Below are 19,104 nucleotides of genomic sequence, written 5' to 3'. Positions count from 1 at the left end.
TATCACTACTCTGATCTCTCATTGAGATCTATGCAGTATCTACTGCATAGATCAATGAGATCTGTGTTCTATTGCTCTCAGCTGTTGCAGCCGAGAGCAATACATTGCTGAGGCGGGATCAGCGCCAATACGGCACAGACCTCGGCCCGGTACAGATGCGGGAATCGCTCCTCCATGATCGTGTCACGTATGGGGGGCATTTAAAAGGCTAATTAGTGGGCACAGCGATCGGTTCAGAGCGGGGTCGCCGTGCGGCCCTTCTCTGAACACCCTTAACGACGCAAGGGCGTACATTTTTGCCCTTGGTCTTTAACCCCTTAAGGTCAAAGCCAATTTTCGTTTTTTGCGCTTTTGCTTTTTCCATTGTATGTTTAAAAGTCCATAGCGCTTGCATTTTTTCCCCTAGAGACTTATATGAGCGCTTATTTTTTGTGAACCCAATTGTACTTTGTAATGACATGCATTATTTTTCCATAACATATGCTGCGAAACCGGAAAAAAAATCATTTGCGCTGTCAAATTGAAAAAAAAAAAACTAATTTGTTTTGATTTCGGGGAGTTTTGCATTTACGCCGTTCGCCCTATGGTAAAACTGACTTGTTATGCATGTTCCTCAAGTTGTTACGATTAAATGATATGTAACATGTATAACTTTTATATTATGTGATGGCCTGTAAAAAATTCAAACCATTGTTAACAAATATATGTTCCTTAAAATCGCTCCATTCCCATGCTTATAGCACTTTTATCCTTTGGTCTATGGGGCTGTGTAAGGAGTCATTTTTTGCACCATGATGCGTTCTTTCTATCGGTACCTTGATTGCGCAAATACAACTTTTGATCGCTTTTTATTACATTTTTTCTGGATTTGATGCGACCAAAAATGCGCAATTTTGCACTTTGGAATTTTTGGCGCTGATGCCGTTTACCGTGCGAGATCAGGAATGTGATTAATTAATAGTTCGGGCGATTACGTGCGCGGCGATACCAAATATGTTTATTTATTTGTTTATTTATTAATTTATATTTATAAAATGGGAAAAGGGGGGTGATTTGGACTTTTTTGGGGGGAGGGGATTTTTAATTATTAAAAACACATTTTTACTTTTTTTTACATAAACCAGAAGCCCCCCTGGGGGAATTGTATATAGACAGCACTGATCTCTCATAGAGATCAATGCTGTGTATATACACAGCAAAAATCATTGTAATCGGTGATAGATTGCTATGGCCTGCTGCAGGCCACAGCAATCTATTGCCAAGCCGGGATCAGCGTCACTCCGACACTGAGGCCCGGCAGGGCAGAAGGACGGATCTCCCCCCCGCGTTCGCATCGCGGGGGGAGATCCTTCCCACTAGACACCAGGGACGTGCAGTACAAAGCACTGCAATGCAGCTGTCAGGTTTGACAGCTGCATTGAAGTGCTTAATTAGAGGCACTGCCCGGCTGCAGATTGCAGCCGGGATCGGTGCCGTTCAGAGTGGGGTCCCGGAGGGACCCCCCTCTGAACACCCCCCGCGGCACCATGACATACCAGGTACGTCATGGGTTGCTAAGGGGTTAAGGGTTTAATCAGGGTTTACCTGTAAAAAGGTAATAAAAGCATCAAAAAATTCACAATAAAGGGCTGGTGGCCAAATATAGTGCCAAATATCTTTCACTTTTTGACACCAGTTGATTTGAAAGAAAATTTTATATTCTGAACTACCTCTTTAATAAAAAAAACAGTAATCTTAACGTCCATTGTGGGGAAACTATTTGAGGGGCTTATAAGGGACTACATCCAGGAATATATATTGGGTAATAGTATTGTAATTGATAACCAGCATGGTTTTACTAAGGACATAAGTTGTCAATCCAACCCAATATTAGGAGGTGAGTAAAAGCCTGGATAGAAGAGTGGCTGAGGATATAGTGTACCTGGATTTTGCAAAAGCATTTTACACTGTCCCTCAGTGTCTGATGGATAAACTAAGGTCTATGGGTTTTGAAAGTTTAGTCTGTAACTGGCTTACTAACTGGCTCAATGTTTGTACCCAGAGAGTGGTGGTAAATGATTCCTACTCTGAGTGATCCCTGGTTAAACGTGGTGTATCCCAAGTGTCAGGGCCCCCTTCTGTTCGATTTGTTTATTAACAATATTGTTGATTGAATTAACAGCAAGTTTTTTTTATCTTTGCAGATGACACTTAGCTTTGTAGTACAGTACAGTCTATAAAAGATGTGTAGATGTTACAGGCTTAGATGCACTGAGTGTTTGGGCATCCACTTAGCAAATGCTAAATCTGCTAGATCGGCGCTCATTTACTGGGCCTATTACATGGCTCAATTATCATTTAGTAAGGGCTGCACAGACATCATTAGCGATGTCCATGCAGCCCTTGCCTTAAACTGTTCATACATGACCTCTCCACGCTCCTGGTCTTCTCCTGCTTTCTGCTCTCTTCCAATCACCGTGCACTGGCAGTAGTGGTCCTAGCCTGTCAGCTCAGAGAAGCTGCAGCGCGTGGTGCCGGGAAGAAAGCAGAAGGCAGGAGGAGACCGGAAGAGTGGAGTATGAACAGTTCATTTAATTGTTAGCCATCAGCCATGCATCACTATTACACGTAGCCATGTGCGGTCTGTGGACAATTAGTTTAGGTCTGGACCTAAAGAAACAATCAGCTACTGAACATTTCATTGGCTGATCATTGTCTCTATTAAACAGAGCGAAAATCCACCTGATTCAGCCGATTATCACTCCATGTAATAGAGCCATTAGTCTATAGGTACAATCACTTATCACAATTCTCTTTATGGTCAGCTAATTTAAGCTTAAAATTCACAAAATCTGTTATGAAATAACCTCCAGGTAACATTTATCCCATCCCCTCTCAAATTTGCTCTTGACTTTCAGGGTACGTTACCATTTTGGAAAAATATAAGGGAAGACATAACATAACGTCTCATAACATAGACGGACGCTAATAATGATCATGATCTGGAACATCAAAAGGAAAATCCTGGCACTCGCCAACTTCTGCAAAGTGGTTTATTTTACAAGTGCATATACAGAGAGACGGGTAAGGACGCGTTTCGGCGTAGAGCCTTTCTCAACAAGTCTATCTCAAGTTATGCTAGTCACAAATTTATACATGTGGTGGACGCTCCAATATGGTGTCACAACAGCTGAAAGTAATGTATCTCCTCCGACGTCATCACAGCGGGCCCAGACCGATAGACAGCTGATCTACCACATGACCTCACAAAGTAAACAAGACTCAAGGATCAGCTGATCGCCGTGTCATCTTTGATCGGTCAACCCAGAGGATGTAGGTTAACAGTCAGCTGTATACATACAATATTACATGTGGCTAAAGCAAATAGACTATAGACTAAACAGCTGGACAAATTACAAATACAATACAAATGAACTAAACAACAATAATCGTAATATCACATAAATAGTAATAAACCCTCAATATCCTACATTAACCTTCTACTGTCTCGTTATTTCCATTACTTTCCAAGAGGCCTATCTAGAAAAGACATAGAGGGAGATTTATCAAACATGGTGTACAGTGAAACTGGCTTAGTCGCCCATAGCAACCAATCAGATTCCACCTTTCTTTTTATAAAGAGTCTGTGAGGAATGAAAGGTGGAATCTGATTGGTTGCTAGGGGCAACTGAGCCAGTTTAACTTTACACCATGTTTGATAAATCTCCCCCATAGAGTGTAAACATTAGTTAAGAGCAGAGATATCAAAGATAGTCATGGTACAAAAAATTATCAAAGATGAACATGGTGCATAAATTACATATATATTACATAAATACAGCCTAAGTGAGCGTAGATAAGTCATAGTCTCTATTGAGACCCATAGGCTCCAGAGTTTGGAGCGTATGGATCCAAAACGCTTCCCTGCGGCGCAATAATTTTTTGATTTTACCACCCCGTCTTGGTATCTGTACTTTTTCTATGACTTGATAACGCAATTGTGCAATGTTGTGATGCGCTTCCTTAAAATGATGGGGTATTGGTAGGAGCCAGTTACCGCACCTGATGGTCGATTTATGTTTAGATATTCTGTCTTTTATAGACTGTATGGTCTCGAAGACATAAAATTTACCGCAAGGGCATATAATGATGTAAATTACATTTTTACTGTCGCAAGTGAACTGGCCCTTAATTATTATTGCGCCGCAGGGAAGCGTTTTGGATCCATACGCTCCAAACTCTGGAGCCTATGGGTCTCAATAGAGGCTATGACTTATCTACGCTCACTTAGGCTGTATTTATGTATTTATGTATTTATGTAATATATATGTAATTTATGCACCATGTTCATCTTTAATAATTTTTTGTACCATGACTATCTTTGATATCTCTGCTCTTAACTAATGTTTACACTCTATGTCTTTTCTAGATAGGCCTCTTGGAAAGTAATGGAAATAAGGAGACAGTAGAAGGTTAATGTAGGATATTGAGGGTTTATTACTATTTATGTGATATTATGATTATTGTTGTTTAGTTCGTTTGTATTGTATTTGTAATTTTTCCAGCTGTTTAGTCTATAGTCTATTTGCTTTAGCCACATGTAATATTGTATGTATACAGCTGACTGTTAACCTACATCCTCTGGGTTGACCGATCGCCGATCCACGCCTCCTGTACAGCTGACTAAATAGCAATGCCTACAAAGATGACACAGCGATCAGCTGATCCTTGAGTCTTGTTGTTTACTTTGTGAGGTCATGTGGTAGATCAGCTGTCTATCGGTCTGGGCCCGCTGTGATGACGTCGGAGGAGATACATTACTTTCAGCTGTTGTGACACCATATTGGAGTGTCCACCACATGTATAAATTTGTGACTAGCATAACTTGAGATAGACTTGTTGAGAAAGGCTCTACGCCGAAACGCGTCCTTACCCGTCTGTCTGTATATGCACCTGTAAAATAAACCACTTTGCAGAAATTGGAAAGTGCCGGGATTTTCCTTTTGATGTTCCAGATCCTAACCCAGGCACCACCTATCATCGGAGTGCCGACCTCCTCCTGCTAATAATGATCATGATGGCAGCCATCTAATTAACAAGATGGATGTTTTCCGCTATTATTATGAAGTGGGAACATAGCCTCACCATGTAATCCAGTATTAGAAGTAAATGTATGCAGACTCCTCTCTTCTGTCCACTCTACTACCTGCATTAGTGACTCCATACTCTGAACTTTCTTCACTTTATCGTTGTGGATGTTCTTACACACCTAATATATTTAACCTTTCTCTTTCCTATATTATCTTTCCATTCTCATTTCAGCATGTTTTTGTACCTTTCTTCAATTTCCCCTCAATCTTTAAACTCCTGGAACATGTTTTCTCCTCAGAACTAATCAACTATCTCCAGACTAAAGCTCTTCCAAACCCCTTAGGGCCCTTTTACTCATCCCCCCTTGTTTGCTGAGCCTTTACAAGGCTTGATTAATCGTACAGACAGGCTGCATGAACGATTGATGGATTGTTTGTGTGGCCATTTAAATGCATTGTTATTGGCCGCATATCCCCTGTTTAGTTAGGGAGATGTGCAGCAGATGATACTTTGTATGGATGCCCAATAAAATTCAATCAGCCAACAAATAAGCTCATTCATCAGCTGATCGCTGGCCATTTTGCTTAGGCTGATTAACCAGTAAATAAGCTTTCCTAGGCCTATACGATCTGTTTTCCACTCATTACATTAACTAAAGTCTTAATTGATCTTCTGGGCCCTAAGGCTTTGTTCACATGTGCATTTTGATTGCGTTATTGCATTATTTAATTGCAGTAATGAATCATTTCCTTGCAGTACTGCATCATGTCATTACAGTAATTAATCATTTAATTGCCATCCAGCCCTCCTTCATTGAGATTCTTTTGGCCATCTATTTAGTATTCAACACATTACAACTGTTCCTGTTGGTGTATTATTATTATTATTATTATTATTATTATTATTATTATTATTATAGTTATTTGTGCAATATACTGTATGTAAATGTAATATTGTCTTCTCCTTTGGGTAGGTGCTGTTTTCGGCACCATAAGCTTATGTGTCTATTGCACCTTGCCAAAATACCTTTATCAAAGGTGTCTTTGTTTTCTTAGGTTTTTAATTTGAGATGAACAAACCAAGCTTCACAAACCAAGCTTTGGTATAAATCGAGACAAGGGCAATAGTCCACTCAGCTAATCATTGCCCATGACACTGTCTCAGGGAAGAGTGTTCTTGGTAGTGATGAGAAAACTTGCATTGCTAGGTTACATGCCTAATTTTGTAATAAAAATTCCCACCAATCTGAAAATTCAGTGAAAAGTACACAAAGCCAAAAATAAAAATCCCTATATCTCAGGAACTATTGGGTATAGCAAGATAGAAGAAAAAAATGCAACTGTAATTAGAGCATTAGACACCAAAAAAGTGGGAATTTTATGAAGTCTACCTCATTTTATGTCACCATAAGTTTGCGTAAGTATCATCCAGCATCCACCATCATATGGACACTCATGGCTTCGTTAAAATTTAACATAGACTTCTTAAGGACCTTGTGTTGATTCTTTATGCATTAACTTCTGTAGAGAAGTATACCAAGCTTTTTTTTTTTTTTTTTTCGGGTTTAAATCTATATAAATCTATCAGAATAAAAAATAATAAAGAAAATATTGTGACATTCTGTATGATCCTAAGTTCACACAATGTATATTTTCAATTAATCACGACTGTGATTAATTGAAAATATACTTTGCATTGAAGTCTATGGAATCTCAGGCCAAAATGTATACACATATTATACACTCTAGCCAGGATTCCTTGCGGCCGCAAAAAAAACTTACATGTCAGTTTCGTGCAGCTGCTATTCACTGAATAGCGGCTGCACAAGACTGACAGAGCAGACAATGTAAAGTGCAGCTCTGGTCGCACTTTAAATTGTCGGCTATGGTGAATTGGATTGCAGGCACACCTGTATGTCCCCTCATTCCAATTCAAAAGAAAGGAAGTTCATCCGGCCAGTACTACAGTTATGGCCACTGACACCGGATGTTCTGTGACATGACCGTGTCACAGAACGGCCGGTGTCTTTCGTTATGTGAACCCTGCCTGAGACAATATTTTATTAACTGCTAGAACAAATGCTACTTGGTAAGAATAAGTAAAAAAAAAAATACAGATCTTCTCAAAAAAGTATACAAATCCACACAGTGCGCTGCATGAAGCCTCAAATGTCTTATCATTTGCTGACAATAGTGTGAGTGGCAGATCTTTCAATGCTTTTGAAAAATAAAACAATTTTCATTAAAATATCCGTAATTTCCTTGACTTCTGGTCCTGAAAATTACCAAAATTATAATTGTGCTTTCTTAGCTATAGCACAAAATAAAATATCATAGCTAAATCAGGCCATTCATCAATTATCTTTATTCATGTTAATTATTAGTTGAATGATTAGTGCAAAATTAAGAATAAAAACTACCAAAATGTTTAGCAAGTACAAAGGGTACATAATGAAGTTCTTAGGCTTTGTATTCCAAAAGAACTGATAATGTGAATTTAACTCATTGAGTCACATTCAGACCTTTGACATGAAAAGCAAATATCATGGTCGGTCTCCATAACAACCAAGCTTCTTCTGTCAAAGAGCTGTCATGTAAGGATACGTAATGTGTTTAATCAGATTGTATGGACAACACTTGCCAGCCTTTGCCTACCCCTTACTGTTTTTATTGTTTCTATCTAGAGTTTGTAAACAGAAAACTGTCACTTTTTCTTTTCAATTATATGATGTGTCCATAGCTAGCAATTCACATAAACTGGTATGGTCAAAATATAGGCACGCTGTCAATGTTGTTAATAGCACAGATGGGGTGAAAGAAATAATCCATTACATTTTTCCTATATTCTCAACATTTAGCTGCTGGCAAATAGAAAAATATGTATTGTACAATATACTGTCTATCTAAGATATTATTTGAAGTGTTACTGTTTAAAAAAAAAATAACTTTTGACATGTCAGAGACATCAAGGCTTGAGTAATGGAAAGAGTCAGCAGCACCAATTGCCCCTTAGTATGCTTGTGGAGTAAGGATGCACACTGGTATATCCACAATCCCCAAGTGTGTTCAGATAACCTGTACAAAGGAAGTTCAACAGCATCCACAGGTGAATCTTCAAATTTTAATGAAGGTCAAGCTTTCAGATACGATGTTTTGACCCCAACTGAGGTCTTTGTCAAATATACTTCACAAAGACCCTAGTTGGGGTCAAACTTTTTATCTTGGCTTTCATTGAGATTTGAAGATCCACCTAGATGCATCCATGATCCTGAAAAATACAGTATAAGGCCATTTTCCCACTGCATATAACATCGGCTGTTCTGTGACCCGGCCAGATCACAGAACGGCCGGTGTGGCTTTAGATCGTCCTGGCCAGTACTGCAGTACAGGTTGGATGATCTTCATTTCTGGAGTTCGGATGCGTGTGCATATGCTCCGGCCGGGATTCCATTAATTGAAATACAATAATTGCAAATTGCAACAACAGCCATGATTTATGCTAAACATACATTGTATTAACATGGCCTAACACAACAAATGAAAAGAACCTGGGACTAATAAAGGCTTGCACATCCAAGCCATAATAAAAAAATAAGGCAATCTTAATTAGATTAACAGACTTAAAAAACACAACTGTCTACAGATAGTTCAAACGGGAGAGACCATGATACATGTCTCTCTAGTAGAGATGAGTGAGCCAGGCTGAGGTTCGGGTTTGTTCAAACCCAAACCATCAGCATTTGAATTGCGCTATCTTCCCGGGCTGTGGGGATGGTGGAGACAGCCCGATTATCACCTGAAAAACAGGAAAACAGCCTATGACCTATGCTGTTGCCATGTTTTCCAGGCAGGACTTGAGCTGTCTCCACCTTCCCCATGGAGCAGGCAGACAGCAAGATTCAAATGACGATGGTTTGGGTTTTTACGAATCCAAACCTCAGCCCAGCTCGCTCATCTTTACTCCCTAGTGCCAAATGGACCTTTATGCCATAACATATGGCTCCCCCAACATAATTGCAAAGTCAAAGTGCTATTAGCAACATGCCCGGAATACAAAATCATATACAAATACCAAACTGAAGAAGGCGCTAATAGTCTAGGCACCTAGCCCTGCCTCACGCATTCTGTTAGCGTTGGATGCATGTTGATGCATGTGAGCATGGACATGCATTAAACCTATGCTTGTAAATGTTTTAATGGATCCGCAATAAAGAAAAGGATTTTATTTTCTTAAGTGTTGGGTGTCTACTTTGACTTCTAAATGAAAACATAACTGGGTTTATAGGTTCTGGATTTATGGCCTGTGCACCGGATGACAATGTATCAGGGCTGCACAATGAGGTACTTTAAAACATTTGGCATTTATAAAATGAAAATAGATCTGTAAACAAGAGAAAAAATATTGTGTAAAAGTAAAAATCAAAGTCCTATAAAATATATAGCTTAGGGTATACATAACTCTACCTGATGATTAAAAAAAAAAAAACAACATTCCCACATTAGAAGAAAGGAAGTTGAGGCTTGATCAACTACACAGAATGGAGGAGATATCACATTAGGAAACAAATACAAGGCATAGGTTTTCAGCTATATGGTCTCCTTGGGCCACCTATAGAGGTTTCCATGAGTTGGTGACTACTGCACACTCTACAACCTAAAATAGTTCTGGAGTAGCCCATGCTTAGTGGAGAAGTAGTCGGTATACTTCTTTTCCTCTTCCCTTCTATTTTCTAGAGTTGCCCCCCTCCATTCCAGCTTCCCCATATATTTGCCCCCTTCTTTATGTTCCCGCCTTTTAAAGTTCTGATGCACCAAATACATTTTTAACTAATTTTTTAGCACTATGGATTTACAGCTCACAGTCTCTTATACCTGTTGTCCCTGCTCTAGCATGTAACACTGTGCAGTCAACACAATGTACTGTACTAAGGCTACAGTCTCTGCATGTGTGTGTGACCGGCTTCAGGATGCGCTACTATCGATTGATGCATCAGTTTAGCATAAGGCCTCTCGAGATTGTCTCTAATAATCTGGATGATCTACCATTGTCCCAGAATTGTTTTGGCCATGATCTCTTCCAGTTCCACTCTGTGCAGTTAACGGCCCCACCTTTACATTTATTGACACTGTTTGGAATCTTACAACCCAATCTCTCTACAACCCACTTCGCATCCCAAGCTCTTCACATCCATAACTTTCCTTCTCTTGTTAACTACAGACACTCAATACTCCAGCTATCACTACTCTTATCACACACAAGCCAGGACCACTCATGTCAGATTTTCCCTTCTCAGCTCAACAGTTCAGCTTTCTGTGGGGCTTTCTGCACTGCTTTTTATCTGACAATGACATGGCACCCAGATGTATAGTTCCCTGCCCTCATGTTGCTATAGCCCCTCAGAAACTGCAGCAAAACATACAAACATACTGTATACAGTATAAACATGTAAAGGCATACCATAGGACACTGGAACAATGTCTGCAAATAAAGAATAAAGAATAGAAGAAAAAAAAAAAACTAATAACAGTTTGTCTGACAAGAAGGGTGATAGTAAACAACAATGGGGTTTTGGTACATTTCACTGGTATTTTCGTTTTATTACACGCCTCTACAGTATATGGCACAACAGCATATAAGCAGCCACTGAGAAGCATTCCAGATGACCATGACCCTTCACTTCAGAGATAAGGGCATTCTACCTTATGGGGCCCTTGGGGTTTCATCCCCCCATAATTCCACACTGACGGACATTACTGTACACCTCCAAATAGGTAAATAAGTAACCACTTCTTTAATGTATAGCAACATATAGATTAAAATATATAAGCTTTTAAACGTGAATGCAAAGATGGCTAAAGTGATCTTTTCTTTCAATTCAAGTCTGATGATTAAATAAAAATCAAATTCTTAAAGAGTGCTGCAATAAAGAAAATAGAATAAAATATGAAGAACATTTTTCATTCTGCTTCTAAACCAGGTAACGCTAATGTCGCAACTATTCTGTAGCTAACTACGTAGTAAAAGTTCTCAAAAGTACAAAATGCAATACCGTAATGTTTATCTTTCCTGAGATTTCTAGATAGATAGAGAAATAGATAGATCACTGTTCATGCTAACACAACATGTGGCTTTGGACTTACCATCTTCAGTTGGCACATAGATGTTTAAGTATAAGCAATCTTCACTTTGAACCTGCACATAGCTCGCAACTGTATCTATATTGGCCGTAAACCATGCAGGTAGCATATCATTTAGCAACGATCTTTCATCCAAATATTGTGGGCACACTGCAGCAAAGTTGGTGGCATTCCGAATATCAGTCCACGATGAAGGTGGCTCAGGTGGTTGGAAGCGTCTCTCTCCAGTTGGCGGTGCAGCATAGGGCACTCCCAAATATTGCTCTACAGGTCCTAAAATTTCTATGGATAAGGATGTTCTTGTGCCACGTATCTTCCCGTAGTTTGTAAGTACAATTGGATGCTGTGCTTGGCCATCAATTATTGTAAATCTTACAGCAAATGCTGTTATCCATAGAAGCAAGTTTGAGTTTACTATGACACAGACAGGAGTGAAGATCAAAGGCAACCATAGTAATCCCTTTGGTCTCGACATTGTTTACATCAACATCAGCAAAGGTGATAGCTCCCGGACAGAGAGGGACAACAGCAAACGAATGACTTCAGCCAGGATAAAGCAATTCCACTAGTTGAAAGAAACCACAAAAATTATTGCCTTATTTGCATAACTTCCATCTGTAAGATCCAGATTACTGGTTTTGTAAAGCCCATTCCATGTGGGTGGAATAATCAGTGGGATTCTATTCCAAATATCGATATCAGTCCGTAGGCTTCATTCAATCATTGTATATTCAGCATGCCAACCTACAAAACAAACAAGAAAAAAAAAAACATCCTTAATACCATAGATATTTGAATTGTACATATTAAGAATATAATAGTGAGCATATCTTGTATTGTAATACTCATTTGAGAAGACAATATACACAGATGCATTTATGAATTTTCATATGGAAATTAATTTATCACAGCTTTTAAAAGAAAGTAGCCAGTTAAAAAAAAAAATCCTGGATAAACCCTTTAACTTCTTGCTTCCAGTACTTATCAGCTGCCATAGGTCCTGCAGAAAGTGGTTTATTCTTTCCAGACTGGAGAGTAGGAGAGGTTTCTATGGGGTTTGCTACTGCTCTGGGCAGTTCCTGTCACAGACAGAGGTGGCAGCAGAAAGCACTGTGTCAGACTGGAAAGATTACATCACTTCCTGCAGGGCATGCAGCAGCTGATTAGTACTGGAAGACTTGGGATTTTTTTTTAAATAAGTAAAAGTACAAATCTCTGGCACTTTCTGACACCAGTTGATTTTAAAGAAGTTTTTTTTTTTTTTTTTTTGCTGGGGTACCCCTTTAATTTGTGAAAATGGAACAGGTTTAAGAACTGTGTCTATGTCACCATCAGCAGGACCAAGCTGTAATATTCAACACAACTCTTGCTGCAAAAGCTGGAATCAGAGCTAATGCTAATTCTTGCTAGTTAACTCCCTAGTTGCCACGTTCAACAGTGACTATGACATCTAGGTGGTTACACAGAGCATACCTATACAGAGTGCTACTAGGTTGGCCATGCATTGTGGCATTTTCCAACTGTATTTCTTATGTTGTGTACATACTGTCTCTTTATATGTAAATATGTATAATTTATTTTACATTTTACTGATTTATATGCTCCAGAGATAATTGTGCAATGGGAGGCTGGCGGTATAATCTGTTTTAGGTAATAAAAAAAATGTGAACCTGAAACACAGTGTAGGTTTGCCTGCTGATTTTAATAATGACAGTGCAGATCAGGTAACTCATGTGCACAAATTACTGTCAAAATGATGGATGCTCTACAGCAAGAAAACTGCAGTTAACATTTGTCATAGATTATGTCAGTTGCTTCCCTTGGCAAGCATTTTCCTCCCAATGCATGCAACACTAAGTAGTGAACTATATGCATATTTATTTGTTGTTATCTATTCGTTACAAAGTATTGAGTAAAAAGATAGCATATAATAAATGCATAATTTATCTAACCTTCCCAGGGAAGTTTATTTACTGTAAAATGAAATCATAAAACAATATAGTTTTAAAATGGTGAATTCACAACAAATCACTCAAAGTTACAACCCCCCCTCAAAAAAAAAAAAAAAAAAATTAATCCAGTTAATTGTGTCCTCTTTTGCTAATCTTTTAGTAAAACCACATTTTTTAGTCTCTCGTGACCCGTGTAAAAACTTGCATTCCCCAACATAAGGGAGATCGTTATATCATTCAAATTTAAACGCTAATCGTCCTGTGTAATTGCTGGCAACAATTGAAAATAAAAAAAAATTAAAAAATTGTGTGTCGTTGATCGCTCATTTCGATCTGACTCTAAAATAATTGTTAATCGTTCGCTGCAATTCCACATTCCTTCACTGTAGTTCCACATTCGTTCACTATTCGTTCAGTGTAATTCCAAATTGTTCCTTCTTTTGCTATCGTAAATAACGTAACTAACGACTATAATTCTGTGTAATATAGTGAACAATTTCGGGTTAACGTTAACAATCCCGGTTTGCGATAGTTTATCTTTAATTGCTAATTGTTTAATAAGTCTAATTGTCTAATAAGACCCTAATTCCATTTTTTTTAACTGTGTGTTGTTCAGCAAAAAAGAAAAAAAAAAAAAGGGCATTAAACGGTATGGTTTTGTAAAGTGGGACCAAATAGAAAATATATCCTATTGAATGTCTATACAGTGGAATATATTGCAGCCTATCTTCAGAGATATAAGTTTCGGAGTTTTGTTGGGTCAGTTTGTGGCTATGTTCTAGTACCAAATGATGTTTTTGGTGCTTGACATTACAATGGCGGACGTTGGCACATTACTCTAGTTCAGGCCCTTTTGGGCGTTGTTGTTTTTTGAAGGTCCGTTGAATTTAGTAGTAAAAAATGTAGCAGTAAATGGTGAAAGGACGGTGACATAAAATTTGTGTGAACAACTAAAAATAACGTCTGTTTTTTGCAAAATAATGTCCGCAAAACAGGCTATAGCATGATGTCAACAAATAATAATAAATAATAATAAAATAATAAAGTTATACCTCTATGGATGTTTCTGCTACAGTATAGATTTATGAAAATGTTGACAATGTTATGAACATTACTCTCTATCTTATTTATTAACCCATTGATGTCAGCAATACAGTACATATATATACGTTTCTGTTGTAGATGGCCAGTGCAGCAGGAATTTATATATATGTTCCTGACTGCGAGAGGCTTTAGATGTGTGCGGGACGGCTGCAGTGTGAGCGGCTTTGCAAACATCAGTGTGTCCGGAGCCGAGGATATTGAAAGGCAGCAATGTATAGCGATTGCGCTGTTTAAGGCAATCAGTGACCTGTCACTGACTGATCAGAACCCCCCGCAGCATGGCTGTGCCAATCGCTTGTACCGACGGGCAGGGGTAAAACACTTGCCTCCGTTCTGCTCTCAGACAGATCGCCGATAGTACTGATCTATGCTACGCTATGGCATACCATAGATCAGTATATGCAATCTAATGATTGTATGTTTAACTGTAAAATAAGAGTGTAAAAAAGAAAGTGTAATAAAAAGTTTATAAAAGTATTTAAAAAATCCTTATAAACTCCCCCCAATAAAAGTTTAAAATACCACCTTGCCCATTCTAAAGATAAAAAATATCATGGCACAAAAAAATGACACCCAACCAGCCCTGTAGGTGGAAAAATAAAAGCGCTATGGCTCTTAGAAGGCGGGGAGGTACATTGCATTAATTTGACCCGGACATCCAGGCACCAATTAAGAAGGTGGTTAAAATCGAAATGAAAAATGTTTACCAATACATTTTTATTTTTACAAAAGAAACTTAAAAAAGTGCCATTTGTCAATATTAAATGACGTAATAATAAATAATATTCTAAAGATGATCATACATTTACATTTACAATTTACTTTTTTATTACTTTAGTCTTTGTTCGTTGGTACCTTTTATTAGACTTGAAGCAATGTCTAGACCAGAGTTTCTACCCATAAATGATTGCAGCTCAGCTAGGCTCACAGTGTTGACTAAGACATCTATCACTGTAGTTCAACTACTTCTGCTGTGACCTTCAAACTTACTATATAACTCAAAATGTTTAACAGTAAGGATACTAGCTTCCCTTTCTCCAGCAGTCCTTTATATCATTTTCAAAGCTTTCCTTTGCAGTACTATATCTTCCGCAAAGAGAACTCACATCTCACTGCAAGGTTATCAGTTCATTATCATCAGTTTCAGCATTAGGGGTTAGTAAAATATCAAGTATAGTTCTGGGACCAAAACAAAACACGGATTGCATTAGGGATACTTAGTTATTTTACGTTCTTCTCTGAAATAGTCGGCAACATAACTGTTGCCAATTTGCAGTGGACCAATGTTGCGCTCAGATTTCCTGATGTAATAAAAATATTTATCAGGAGCCTTATAATGGCACTGTGTAGAATGATTACTGTTCAGATTATTTTGAGTGCTCCATCTGTTTTCACAGCACATCCGAAGATGCATGTGGACTTCTATCATTTTAACAGATGGTGCAATGAATCCTTTGCTTTTCACATGCTCAGCTGGCTGTAGATCATGTAGAAGGGGTACATTTATTTTAAATACATCACAATAAATTAGTTATGCAAACAAAGTAAAGGTGCCACTATCTATCTATCTATCTATCTATCTATCTATCTATCTATCTATCTATCTATCTATCTATCTATCTATCTATCGTCATCTACACAAGAAGCATAAATGCCTGTACAGCAAATCCGAAAAAAAAACTTCTAATTTCTTGGGTTATTACTGTGTACAAAATAAACAGTAAACACAAACCCAACTTTTCTAATCTATCTATCTATCTATCTATCTCTTTTTTATCTATTTTATATTTATCATTTAAAGAGAAGCTCACAGTAGGTTAAAACCTGCCGATATATTTCCTTGGGGATGAAAAAGAATGTAGTTTTCTTACTTTTCTTCTCACTGCCGGTTTAATGAAATCCTCAAGGTTATCCAGTGTAATTTTTAAATATATGTATATATATATATATATATATATATATATATATATATATATATATATATATACATACACACATATACATTGCTGCCCTGTAGAAAAAAATATTAAACATCTTGGGGGAAATTTATGAAAGGTTCACCCGATTCGTACGATGGGCAGTTGGGGGTGCTCGGGGGTGCGGCAGGGTGGGGAGGAGGCGTGGCCTCCCCCGCACCACATTTATCATTATTTACGCCTGCTTGAAGGCATAAATCATGATCCAAATCTACACCCAACAGGTTCAGGATTGGGTCCATGGCTGGCCAGATTCACTAAGAGGTGTAAATTTGATCGGGGGGAAGGGGGCTTATTTAAGACTGGCATACAAGTATTCCGGTCTTGATAAATCCCCCCCCCCTTAATGTTTACCTATCCGTGATCCCCTGGTGTCCTGTTGCAGTGTCCTTGCTGACTCCTACCACTGCCCCATCCAAGACGTACTCGTCATGGGAGTGACAGCCCGCTCAGTCAATCACTGACTGAGACAGGACAGCACTGTGGCCTGTGATTGGCCAAGTGGGCAATTACTCATAAGACAAGTTTGTCTTGGAAGTAGCAGTGGCTGCATTCAGCCGGGGACACAGGAGACATTACAACGGGACACAGGGGGAGCGCAAAGAGGTAAGCATAAAATGTGAATTAAATTTTCCAACAAGGTAGCATTATAATATTATTGGTGCACTGGGGCAGTACTACAGCACTGTCTGACCACCTTTTTATAAATATTTACCCAATGCTCTGCAGTGACGAATGGGCAGAGAATGCTGCCTCAATAGTCATAATATATGTTATTATTGTCATCTACTACTTTTCCAGAAACAAAAAAGATGTTTGACATATTTACTAAAGGGTATATTGACACATAGCAAATCTGCTGCATGATTCACAAATCTGATGTTGTATTCTGTCATTTATTAGTACCAATTTAGGTCAGGTTCACACTATGTATGACACCGGCCGTTCTGTGACACGGCCGTGCCACAAAACGGCCGGTGTCAGTAAAGTTAATCCCGACTGGTACTGCAGTACCAGCCAGATGAACTTAATTTCTTTTTAACTAGAATGCAGGCATGTTCGGGTATGCCCGCATTCCAATTAAACATAGTAGACAATGTAAAGTGCGGCCAGAGCCGCACTTTACATTGTCTGCTCTGTCAGCCTTGTGCGACCGCTATTCAGTCTGTGGTGCGGCAGCAAGGAATCCCGTCTGGAGTGTATACAGAGTGATTCCATAGTAATAAATGAATGTCCGGACGATATGGCCCAGGTAAATATACCATAACAATACACTAATGTATTACTGTAGCATTTTGTGTCATTGTGTTTTTTTTTTATTCATTTATTTCTTGGCATTAGTTTGCACACAAAAAATTGCATTAAATAATTTATCTATACATTATATACACTTTTTATTATAAGAATAGTTACATAAGATGATTCTCACATTCTCTCTAATGCTCCCTTACAGTGCACCAAATACAAAGATTAATAGTTCAAGAGTGTTCAGCAGTTCTCACATCCAAAATGAAAGAATGAGAATCACTGAAATCCCATTATCTATTTGACAGATTTCTGCCAGACATCCTTTGTCAACCATAAGAAATTCCTTTTTTTAAATAGAATGCAAATGTTAACGTTTATAGGTAGTGATGGGTGAAACCTATTTATCGCTTTTTTGCATGGTGTCTCGCTGACAAGAAAAAAAAAATCATATTCATAAAAGATAACAGAGGTTAAAGGAAATCTCTCAGCTGTATTTCATGCTCCGAACTGCTGACACTGTTAGATGTCTGTCAGGTCAAGGAGACACATGGTATCTTTCATATATCCATCTGTGCCTGCAGAATATAGAGGATGCCTCCTCCCCGCTCCCCTGCTTCATGGAAACCTGGAAGCTTAGTCCCGAACAGGTTCAGGTGTTGGAGGGGTATGTAAGTAGGTGTCACAGCTTGCCGTACCTCAAGAGTCTGGAAACTCCTCTTTAACTCTTTGTACTTTATAATAAAAGCCTTTTTTTTTTTTGCTGGGGAAGCACAGATGGATATATGAAAGGTATGAAAAGTCTGTGACCTAATAGCTATTTAACAATTGCAGCTGACAGATTCCCTTTAAGTGGCCATCTTGTTTTACAGAAACCATATCGCTTTTTTGATTTAGATACAACAGAAAAGTCACACTTTTCTTTTTTTCTTTCGAGAAAAATTAGCTAAATCATTCCAAATTTTCTTTCATAGATTTTAATAGTTTTTACACTTTGGGTGCCGAACATCATTTTGCTGTAAGGTACTAGTAATCTTGTTCCATGCATCAATTTCCTTGATTTAACTTGTAAATGCACCAGAATTGTATAGCAATTTGTACAAAAAAACAAACACATTATTTTAACTCTTTTTATAATTTTTAGCCACGTTTTTACCTGGTCTGACAAAACTGGCATAATTTATGTAAAAGTAAAAGAGGTGTGATTATGATTATGATTTATGAAGGTATGATGAGGCCAAAATGCACCAGAAAAGCACCACAATTTTGGTGCACAGATATTGCAGATTCATCAATCAGCCTGTTACACTTTGACAATTCTAGCGCAATTGAATATTATCAGGCCAAGATTAGAGACTTTTAGTAAATCTGGGCCATTGAATTTAGGCAGAAAAAAGGAAAGATCATATCTGTAGTAAATGTGACACATATTCTTCTTGCAAGAGGGTTTGATAATATAAAACGTGTTTAATGAGACACTTGATAAAGAGACTGGTCTGGTCTCGAAATGCGTTATGTAGCTGGCATAATTATTTTAATAAATGTTATGATATTTTATATCACTAAAACCTCTTGAACCTGTATCTGTTTTACCCGTCTTGGAGCGGAAGAGGGTACTGA

General features: G+C 38.2%; 1 protein-coding gene across 3 annotated transcripts in view; it reads right to left on the bottom strand.

Moving 5' to 3' along the window:
• NLGN4X (neuroligin 4 X-linked) overlaps positions 1-19,104 on the bottom strand; it is a 246,498-nt gene that overhangs the window by 133,201 nt on the left and 94,193 nt on the right. For all 3 annotated transcript variants that reach the window (XM_069945079.1, XM_069945081.1, XM_069945080.1), the window contains exon 2: positions 11,211-11,951. In XM_069945079.1, coding sequence (XP_069801180.1) covers positions 11,211-11,682 — 472 coding nt within the window. In that variant the 5' untranslated portion in view covers positions 11,683-11,951. The remainder of the gene's footprint in view (positions 1-11,210; positions 11,952-19,104) is intronic.

Source organism: Dendropsophus ebraccatus, chromosome 11, assembly GCF_027789765.1.
Source record: "Dendropsophus ebraccatus isolate aDenEbr1 chromosome 11, aDenEbr1.pat, whole genome shotgun sequence".
Lineage (NCBI taxonomy): Eukaryota > Metazoa > Chordata > Amphibia > Anura > Hylidae > Dendropsophus > Dendropsophus ebraccatus.
The sequence above is the reverse complement of the archived record's forward strand: the minus strand, read 5'-3'. Positions and strand labels throughout refer to the sequence as shown.